Source organism: Ips typographus, linkage group LG12, assembly GCF_016097725.1.
Source record: "Ips typographus isolate SLU linkage group LG12, UJ_Ityp_2.0, whole genome shotgun sequence".
NCBI lineage: Eukaryota > Metazoa > Arthropoda > Insecta > Coleoptera > Curculionidae > Ips > Ips typographus.
The window spans coordinates 7,848,104-7,858,626 of record NC_138433.1 but is presented as its reverse complement, the minus strand read 5'-3'; the positions used below and the strand labels follow the sequence as shown (position 1 = coordinate 7,858,626).

Below are 10,523 nucleotides of genomic sequence, written 5' to 3'. Positions count from 1 at the left end.
TTTTAAATATTAGTTTTATTTTATATAGTTTTTTATTTTAATTATTTTAGTTATATGAAACAATAGAATATTATTTGTTATAAATGTTTTTCAGATACCTACAGTATGACATGAATATAGTTTAGACAATTAGAGTAATAGCCATCAAGATAATATATAGTGTGAGAAACAAAATTAATAATATTTTTGACACCCTAACCGACAAAAATTATCTTCTTATTAATACCTATTAAACATTTCTTAATGAAAGTTCGACATTTTTTTCTTTGTCATCTTGATAAAGTGAAAAACTGATGCTTTTTTGTTATATACCTGTAACCTGTAAGTTTCAACAGTTCCATTCACCATAAAGACGCGATTTTTGATGCTTACTTTAATAATAAAGAAAGTAAAATCTAAAGTGTTAATTTAATTCAGTATCTTTTTATGCCTAACTGTAATTCTGTTTTTTAGTCAGTAAGTTGTATTAAATTATTTCGCATTGATTTGTTTGCAGGAAAAATGTTTTGTATGCATTATGAGCAAATAGACTCACAGCAAAAAAATCATACTTTTTACTTTTAAAACTGAAAAAACTATTGCTAAAGCTGATTGAATAAAACACTCAGCTTTAATATCACTTTAATTAAATTTATTGACAATGGTACATATCTAAATTAAATAAGGAATTGTAGGAATTCTCTTTATATCTCAGTGGTGGATTATAAAAAAGTTTTGGTGAAAAACTAAATATAAAAACTGCGAACCTCTGTACCTCTATAAGTCCGCTATTTTGTTATAGATAAGTTGGTTCCAAATATCATTTTTAAGTATCGTATCATAGGTACGCTGTTGGTCCGTCAGGATTTCAAATTTATTCATACAAAAACAGTAAAAAAGAAGCATTGCAGATCAACGATCCGCACAAGTACAAGTACCTTATGGAAAAAATGTTTTACACCTACCGTGATACTTACTGTTTCTTTGACAGTTTAGAGAATGGAAAAATAGGCTATTGCAGCTAGCTGAACGGATATGAAATAACGAACTTTGAGATATGAAATGGTGGTAGTTCAACTAAACCAATTTCAACTAATCTTGACTGAAAAGATGATTGTCATCTGTACTGATAGTTGGAATCAAAACATTAAATATTGGCTTGTCGCTCTGACGTTTCTTAAAGTTCCAAAATACATATTTCTATGAAACTTTGGTATAATTTGAATTAGTCGTAGAAAAAATGGACTGCAAATTTTGGGTGGATTGTCCATATTTTAAGTATGTATTCATCCTCTTGTATGTTGCACAATATACTATTGAACGGATAAACAGGTCATTGTGGCTGATACGGTTGTTCGACAACCGCTTATACAGTGCAGGTAAAAAGTTTAAATTTTCGCATTTTTGTTTGTGTTTTACGACGAAAGGGCTCAAGTTAGAGATCTGAAAAAAATACAGAAAACTAGTCCGTGATAGGTACTACAACTTTCATTAATACGATTTTTCAATCAAATCAACCGTACAAGCGCAAAAAAAATCAAAACCGTTTTCCCATGTTAATCTCCTATGTCCAGGGAGCTCTTGGACACCCTGGTATATCAGTTTGTCGAAGTGGTATGATGTAATTTGAACTTTGATAGTTGGTAACATTACAACTTTATAAGAAAGTCTCTCTCCTTATCATTGATTGATGCTTATGCATAAATTTTAAATTGTTTTTTTTAAGTTTATCCTAAAAATATTGCTATAGGTGGTCGGTCTTGTTGAAAATGGTGTCGGCACACCGCGCAGCGTGGGACTAAATCATTCACAAGAATCTCCGCACAACTGGAACAAAGCGTATGGCCACACTCGAGCACATATTGAATCTGGTTAACATAGCACACTTTGCATTTAATCAAATCAGGCATGTGGTCTTCATTAAATTGAGTGGCAGGGAGCGGTGGTATCCATCGATCGGCTGCAGAAAAAAAAAAAACAATTTACCTTCTTGAACATGAAATAATGATACAATATGATAAAAATCCATAAAAATATAGAAAAATTCATACCTTCTTCGTGTGCCAGTTCATCAAAAAATTGGTCGATATGTGGGAACTCATATTGACGTTGGAGACGGCGTGGAGCAGGAGAGGGTGGGTCAGCAGTAGGTGAATGAGGCACATTTGGCAACGGAAGCGGAGGAGACCTTGAGGGTGGTTGGTCATTTTGGGGTTGCGGAGGAGGTGAAGGTGTGTCATGTATTATAAGAGGCGAATTTAGTTGAGGTAGAGGTGAATGGGATATGGATTGCTGGTTATCGTCATTGAGGTCTGTCGGTTGAGGAGATGATGATGGATTAGATACATCGTAGAGGGAAGTAGGAAAATTCACTTCGGATAGTGGCGAAGGAGACCTTCGTGGTGAACTGAGAGGCGACTGATTATTAAAAGTAGAAACTGGAAAGAAGGCGACGTTTTGACTAGGAGAAGAAGAAAGATGTTCGCAGACCATAGTTGAAGGGCGTGTTGGAGGGAAAAAAGCAAGCGGACGGGGAGCGTTGTATCTTGAAGGTGTAATTTCAGAAGGATTGTTTTGCAGTGAGTCAGGTGGAGCTCTGGAAATCGAGATTGAAGGGCGTCTACGAGGAAGGAAAGTAAGAGGTGGCGGGTCAACAGTACGAGTATGGGGTGGGGGTGGTGAATGGAATGGAGGGGTGGAAATTGTGGCTGAAGGCCATCTGCGAGGAAGGAAAGTAAGAGGTGGCGGGTCAACAGTACGAGTATGGGGTGGGGGTGGTGAATCGAATGGAGGGGTGGAAATTGTGGCTGAAGGCCGTCTGCGAGGAAGGAAAGTAAGAGGTGGCGGGTCAACAGTACGAGTATGGGGTGGGGGTGGTGAATCGAATGGAGGGGTGGAAATTGTGGCTGAAGGCCGTCTGCGAGGAAGGAAAGTAAGAGGTGGCGGGTCAACAGTACGAGTATGGGGTGGGGGTGGTGAATCGAATGGAGGGGTGGAAATTGTGGCTGAAGGCCGTCTGCGAGGAAGGAAAGTAAGAGGTGGCGGGTCAACAGTACGAGTATGGGGTGGGGGTGGTGAGTCGAATGGAGGGGTGGAAATTGTGGCTGAAGGCCGTCTGCGAGGAAGAAAAGTAAAAAAAGTGGGTCAACAGTAGAAGTAGGAGCTGGGGGTGGTGTATCGGGTGGAAGGTTTTGAAATACATTTAATGGAAATGGTTCAGCAGGTTCATCATCAGGCTCAAAATGTTCGGCTAAAACTGGGTTCAATTCGGGCTGTTCCTCGATAGCGTTATTTCTATTAAATCTATGCAATTGGTCGTCCAAATTTTCAAGGAAATGCACTGCTTGTCTGTAATGAACAAATGTTTGTATGATGCTTTTGAAAAAAAAATCAATCTTTATTGTATAAACAGTATAGTCAAATAACTTTTGAATTGCCCTAATGATCGAAAATCATTTTTCAACACTATTTTCTAAAAAGAGTGATATATATAATTTATATAAAGTTGAATATTTTTTGACTTGACCTGTGCTTCTGACATTTGGCGTGGCAACCAGTTTATTTGACAACTTGCCTTAAAAAGTCTAAAGTTGTAAACCGGCCTTCCGTCAGTTTATTCCATGCTTGCTTCAAGCGAGCATCGAAAAGTACGGTGGACTTTGCAACTCGGAAAACTTTTCCATGCTGCTCCAACTGCCTAAACTCCACCTCCGCAGTATTTTGAAGGTTAATGATGGTTTCTAAAAGAAAGTGATGCGTTATTTTTTAACTTCTAACTTCTAGGCCGTAGGTTTTAAGTATCTTACCTAGCAAATCCCAAATTCCTGGATGCCTTACAAGTTTACTGTTTAACCTGCGATGATACGCCTCCATAATATTATTTGTTCGGTGTTGCTGTTGAAATACACTAAAATGCACCGGTGTGACTCTATTTATCCAATGTCTTCTAACGTAGGCATGTAGATTTGCAAATATTTCGTACAAGTCGTTGTCCTTCAAATCAAAATCATATTAATTAAGCGGTAAGTACTAGTATTAACTTGATAAGTAAACCTGCAGGGAATTGAATGCCTCTAGTACTCTGTCGGGAGGGAGAAGAGCCAAAGCATAGTACTTTCGTAAATGTGCCCGACCGTTAGGGTTTGACTGAATTTGCCTCATTACTCCTACATCTTTTGCTTTTCGCATTACGGCCTTGAAAAAAAATTAGTCTTTGAGAAAGTATACGGAAAAACTTCCATAGAGTTCACTGTTATATAGGGAGTCCAATAAAAACATGATCAGAAGGCTACTATGATATTATGGTATACAGAGTGTTTACAGAATACATTTATGTTAACTTTACCTTTCATCGCTGAAAGATTTCCTTTTTAATATCAGGTTCTTATACGAGACTTTAGTAGTACTTTTGCAATAACTTTCATAAAAATCAGCGTTACAAAAAATAGAATTTATTCAAGATTTTTCAATTCAATTACCTTTTGGATGTCATAATACCTTTTCGATCATGTGATGGACACACTGGGCACTCTATATATCCAGAATTCATTTCGTATCTACTTAATTATTAACGGTCATACCTGACAATAGTGAAAAAAGCATCCTTTAAGTAAAGCTTCGGGAAAGGTGTGCTTTAAAGACTCGATGAGGGCAACTTCATAATCAGTAACTATTGTTCCCTTCACAAAGTTTGGAAAAGACCGCAAAATATGTAAGAAAACAGCATCGTACAATGCCCTGCTTCGCCTTTCCATAAAGACATGGACCAAAGGAAAACCCTATTTTAAGTAAATAGTTGTTATACAAACATTACAAGCCAATTAAGTACCTACTAAATAACATTTTTTAAAATAAATAAAATTGGAAACCAACGCTGATTTTGTAGATAAGCTTTTAGACAGTCTTTAATACAATTTTTTACGCACAAATTTCTTTATAATGCTTTTTTACACCTATGTTTCCATAGAGAAAAACAAAGAGTTTACGTCTTAGAGCTTTAGATGTTAGAAACCTTGCTGATTTCCTAACTTCAATTCGAAGGACCACTCAGAGAAGGAGCTCTGAGACGCTACGTGTTAGCAAAAATTTAATGATTCGTGAAAAAACGTGAATAAACAAAAATAAAAATTGCAAGTTAAAACAAAACTAAAATACTTATATTAATGTGAAACGTGAGTGACAATCGTGACATAACATATTCAAAAACTACAGTGGTTCGTCTCGATTTGCATACGTTTTGTAAAAATTCACGTGGTTTGAGTCATCACTTTTAACGTGCTTTTAGCGATTCGCGATGTGGCCACTGTGCGTCCGAACAATTTTTACAACCCGTTTTTTAGAATAAGACAAGAACAACAACAAAAGCTTTTGTATAGAAAATTGTGAAATTTGTGCGTAAATCGTGGTGCGTACCGCGAAGGGAAAGAAAAGCGACACCCTTCACCAAATAAAAGGCTAAGCTTTGGCCACGGGCGCAATCTTTTTTCCGCCCTTAAGCCGTAATGACGCAATAATTCAATAAACAAGTACATCGTACATCGTGACAAATAAAGAAGCAAATGTCACAAACATATATACAAATGATCTATTTGTCTGTTACATTGCTGCGTCTACACGGCGTTGTTTAATTGTTGTTATATCTAAATAAGTTTATTATAACAAAAAAACAAAAAAAAAAAACGTAAACTTAACCCAATACGTTAACAAGTATGATTACTTTAGCAGAACAGCTATGATAAAACCAAATAGGCAAACAAATTCATTTCCAATTTAAATTTTAACGTGTTTCTTATACATAAGTTCTATTAATTATGATTTCGTTATAGGAGAGATTAGAATGTTATTAGGAAAATAATGAGGAGAACAAACAAACTGATTAAATTACATTGCAACCAAAACATGAAACCAACCAAAACCATTACAAATATTTATTTATTTATTTGATTACAAACCCCACAGAAATACATCCAATTATAGGGTAGGTTGGTTAAAGACAATTACTAATGTACATAGCAAATATACAAAGTAACAAGCAATAAGTTTACAGCATTTCTTGAATCATCTTTCTAAATCGATTCAAATCTACACTAAAAATATCACATTGGTCCCTAACTTGATTATATAACTTACACATACTTATAATGGGAGAATTAAAATAAAAATTAGTTCGTGCATTATCAACATACATGCTTGTTGGATTCCTGATTCGATAATTTGGCACATGAAAACTTATTAAAGCTAACAAATTAGGGTCTTCAATATTATTATTAATAAGTTTGTGTAAAAACACCAAATATGCTACAGATCTTCGACTTTCTAAGGTGTGCAAATTATATCTCTTCAGGATGTCTACTTTAGGTATATGAAGTTGATATATACCGGTTTCCTTGTATTTTATATATCTTAGCATTTTATTTTGGACTTTCTCTAAGCTATACTTATGGATATTATAATGAGGACTCCAAATAACCGAGCAATATTCTAGGATTGATCTTATATATGACACATATAGTGTCCTTATGCATGTCATATTATTAAAGTCCTTGCAGTTTCGAACTATAAATCCATACATATTATAGGCTTTATTAACAATATTACCTATATGTGTCTTAAAATTAAGTTGAGAGTTAAAAGTGACTCCTAGATCCACCATTTCAGTAACACGAGGCAACACTGCTCCATTAATTGTATAGCTAAAATAGGATAGACTTTTTTTTCGTGTATAGCTAAGGACATAACATTTATTGACATTAAGTTCCAAACCGTTTTCAACCGACCAACTATGAACTTTGTTCATATCCTCTTGAAGTGATTGACAGTCTTCCATGTTTTTTATTCTAAGGTACAATTTTAAGTCATCAGCAAATAGTAACGTTTTGGACTTATTAACGGTATCAATTAAATTGTTTATAAATAAAAGGAACAGTAGTGGTCCGAGATTAGATCCCTGTGGGACACCTGAAGTTGGTATAAAATAATTAGAGCTAAACCCCCTGAGTAGGACTTTCTGCTGCCTATTACTAAGGTAAGATTGAAAAAAATTAACCAGGCCGTCATCAAACCCAAACTCTGTATCTAGTTTTTTTAGAAGAATGTTGTGTGGGATGCAGTCAAAAGCCTTTGCAAAATCTGTGTAAATAACATCTACCTGACAACTCTTGTCTAACTTTTCTGCTATGTATTGAGTTAAATTGCATAAATTCGTGGCAGTTGATTTATTCTTCATAAATCCATGTTGCATGGGTGATATTTTATTTCGTACGTAATTATAAATCTGTTTATATATTATTGATTCAAATATTTTTGCAGGACATGACAAAATAGCGATCGGTCTATAATTCTTAATGTCTGACGTATTTCCTTTCTTAAAAACTGGACATATCTTAACTTCTTTCCACATTGTCGGAAAGTTTCTAGTACTTATTGACATGTTAAACAAAATTCTCAATGGTTCAGCAACAAATCCTACCAAACCTTTTATTACATATGATGGCAAATTATCAGGTCCTACAGACTTATTGATCTTAAGTCTTCCGACTGCCTCACACACATCATCGTGGGTAATGCCATTGATTGAAAATGACTCATTTATATAGTGCTGGGTGTGCTCTGAGTAGGGCAGCTCATTCTCAATATATACAGAATGAAAGTAGGAAGCGAATGCGTTTGCCATATCCGTCCCGTCAGTATACTCGTCACCATCAAGAAACATTTTACATGGAATGTTTGGCGCACTTTTGTTATTTCTAATGTGTTGCCAGAATGACCTCGAATTTTCATTAATATCCATCTGAATCTTATTTAAGTATTGTTGATATGCAGCTTTCACGTCCCTCTTGATTTTAGTTCTAAGTTGTATAAAACGGTTATGGTTATCTAAGTTAAAATAATTTTTACTTTTAATCCTTAATTTATCTTTGGTTTGTATATCTTTTATTATTGTTTTGTTGAACCATACAGGATACTTTTTATGTGGTCTCACTTTTGGTACACATATTTCAAATATTGAGTTAATTTTCTTATAAAAATATTCAACTGCCAAATTAACATCATTAAAAGATTCCAGGTCACTCCAACTGACATTTTGAAAGAGCTGATACATTGCAAGAAAATCCGCTTTTTTAAAATTAAAATTTGATGTCGTATTATTACTGGGTAAAGATTTTTGCTTTGGATTTTTTAAAGAAATTTCAATTGTCAATGGTGGATGATGAGCATCGCTGCCGACAAAGCCACAGCCATCACTAAACACACTACTTCCAAGATTAGTCAAAACTAAGTCCAATATGCGACCGTTGGCATTTAGAACTCTGTTTTGTTGTGTACATTCATAGAAACCTTGAAAGTTCAATAGCAGCTCAATTTGTTGATCCTTAAAGTTATTGACGTAATACTGATTTAGGTGCGTAATATTAAAATCTCCTAAAATAATAAACTTCTTTTGATAGAGATATTGCAAGCTTTCCATATATGAAAAAGGGTCTTCCCGATCTGAAATTGTACTACTGGGCGCAACATATACTAATAACACATATATAAAGATAATTTCATCAACTTGTATCTTGACAGCTACTAAATCAATCTGTGGTATTTTAAAATCTACGTTAATCAAACTGCAACTATATTTACTTTTTACTGCCAAAAGCACACCTCCAATATGAATAATAGGTACTTACTCTTTAAAAGATATTATTCTGGAGATATTTAACTACTCATCAGAGAAGCGAAGCCTCATGGATTTAATTGACCTTCAAGAAATTTTTAATGTAAAAAAATGTTTTAAAGTACAACAATCGATGTTGTTTTTTTAATTATTTATTGTTTTTAAATTTATCGTAATAGCAATAGTATTAAACAAAAATTGTTAGTTAATTCTTCAAAATCTTCCTCCGACTGATCATTGTTATAATGAACTCCCAGCAGTAAGAAAAACATAACTTCTAGAAACCCTCTAATTCTATTATGGCAGATTAGTGCAATTTATTTAAGCTCCATAAATAAAGAAATATTTTTTTTTTAGAAATCTCAACATGAAAACCTCTTCTTCTTCAAGACAGAGCTTTACCAATTATTATAGAACAACTTCCTTTTTTCCATGATCACATCCTTCTAATTTTAATTATTATCACAATCCTTGTAGGACAAATATTAATTTCAATATTATTACTACAAGTAAAGTATTTTACTACATGAGAAAAAAGTTCTTCTTAAAAAAGTGCTGTTGAATTTAAACATTTTTGAAAGTGTATTTTAATTTTTGCTTTTTAAATTACTGTTAAATTTTATAACGACCAGTAATCATTATTATTATGGTGAATACCCTTCATTAAAAAAACTTACATGGTCCATGCAAGTTCCAAATACTGTTAACAGTTGGTTGAAACCTGGTCTTCTCGGTACCACCTTGAAAGTCCCATCTACAAATGTGTGCTGGGAATCTGTGAAGTTTGTGATGAAGTCGATGCTTCCAAATATGAGAGCATGGCTGCCATCTGCTTCCACAGATCCAGAATAAAACTGACCACTATTGCAGGTACTAAATCTAGGCCAATCACCGGAAGACAACAAGTTTCCTAAATCTGTTAGTGACCTGGGAATGTTCGGAGTAGATGATTGTCGCCACCTCAACATTGATCTCCGAACAGAAATGAAAGGGACTTGAACTGCAGCAGCAACGTCTCTGGGTTGAAAAAAGAATGCAAAATAATATAATAGCAAATTGTTATAATACATATAACAATTGGAAGTATAAAAGGAGCATTTAATAGAAACTGAAAACAAAAATGGCTTCTACAATTTTTTTTTTGTATACTATATTTAAAAGAATATAATTGCTGTAGAATCGAACATTTAAGGGTGTTGGTTTTACCTCATAGCCATTCTCTCATAAATATTTTTGAGAGTTCCTCTTTCAGAAGCACAAGCCCTACTTAGTTCCTCCTTGAAATTTGCTGCAATCACTGCATTGTCCCTTCTGGCATGATTGTGGTGTGGATTCAGAACGTGAAACTGTGCAATATTCACGAGCATTTTTCCGGAAGCCCTGCACTCTGTCGTTCGGTATGAAGAGTAAACGAAGTAACTGAAACGTAATAATACTCGTAGAGGATGACAATTCGCAGTGATTGGATTATTAAATACTACATTACCTTTTAACATATGGCCATTGGCTGCATTTATAAGAAATATTTGAAAAGAGTAAAGCAAAAAATTATAGCAAATAAAAAAAAAAAAATAGGTATCTAGAGCGTTCCATGTAAGAACGTACTTTTATGTTATAATTAAAAAACACAAGACTCTAAATACTGGGTCACTGAATTTTACGGAAAAATCTAAAAGAAAACGTTTGAGCTTCTAGAAATGTGTAAAGATACCGAAGATACGGAAGGGCCTAAAATTTGGTGTTTTTCAAATTCATTCTGTATCTTAAGAACCAACAGTATTATGAAGATTTTGCTTGACCCATGTTCAATTTCATGAAAGAGTACCCACACTGTTTTGAATAAACCGCCATCCTCTGTATCTTTAAAATAATAGGTGAACCA

At 34.3% G+C, this 10,523-nt stretch overlaps 2 protein-coding genes across 2 annotated transcripts; both read right to left on the bottom strand.

Moving 5' to 3' along the window:
* Positions 1-386: 386 nt before the first annotated feature.
* On the bottom strand, positions 387-2,641 carry LOC145736571 (uncharacterized). Its single transcript, XM_081991029.1, has 2 exons — positions 2,031-2,641; positions 387-1,939 (listed from the first exon to the last, which is right to left on the bottom strand). The coding sequence occupies exons 1-2, from the start codon at positions 2,470-2,472 to the stop codon at positions 1,707-1,709; spliced, it is 675 nt and encodes a 224-aa protein (XP_081847155.1). The 5' UTR covers positions 2,473-2,641; the 3' UTR covers positions 387-1,706.
* An 885-nt stretch (positions 2,642-3,526) lies between these two features.
* LOC145736698 (uncharacterized) lies at positions 3,527-9,609 on the bottom strand. Its single transcript, XM_081991117.1, is given in 4 exon segments — positions 3,527-3,719; positions 3,786-4,173; positions 4,560-4,757; positions 9,319-9,609. Coding segments are annotated over 4 exon segments (1,059 nt in total). The 3' UTR covers positions 3,527-3,537.
* Positions 9,610-10,523: the final 914 nt, after the last annotated feature.

Excerpts from the sequence above, each read along its gene's own strand:
- LOC145736571 (XM_081991029.1), bottom strand. The coding sequence starts at position 2,472 with ATGGTCTGCGAACATCTTTCTTCTTCTCCTAGTCAAAACGTCGCCTTC. Across the intron at positions 1,940-2,030 it reads TGAACTGGCACACGAAGAAG|CCGATCGATGGATACCACCG; the intron begins GTATGAATTTTT and ends TTTTTTCTGCAG.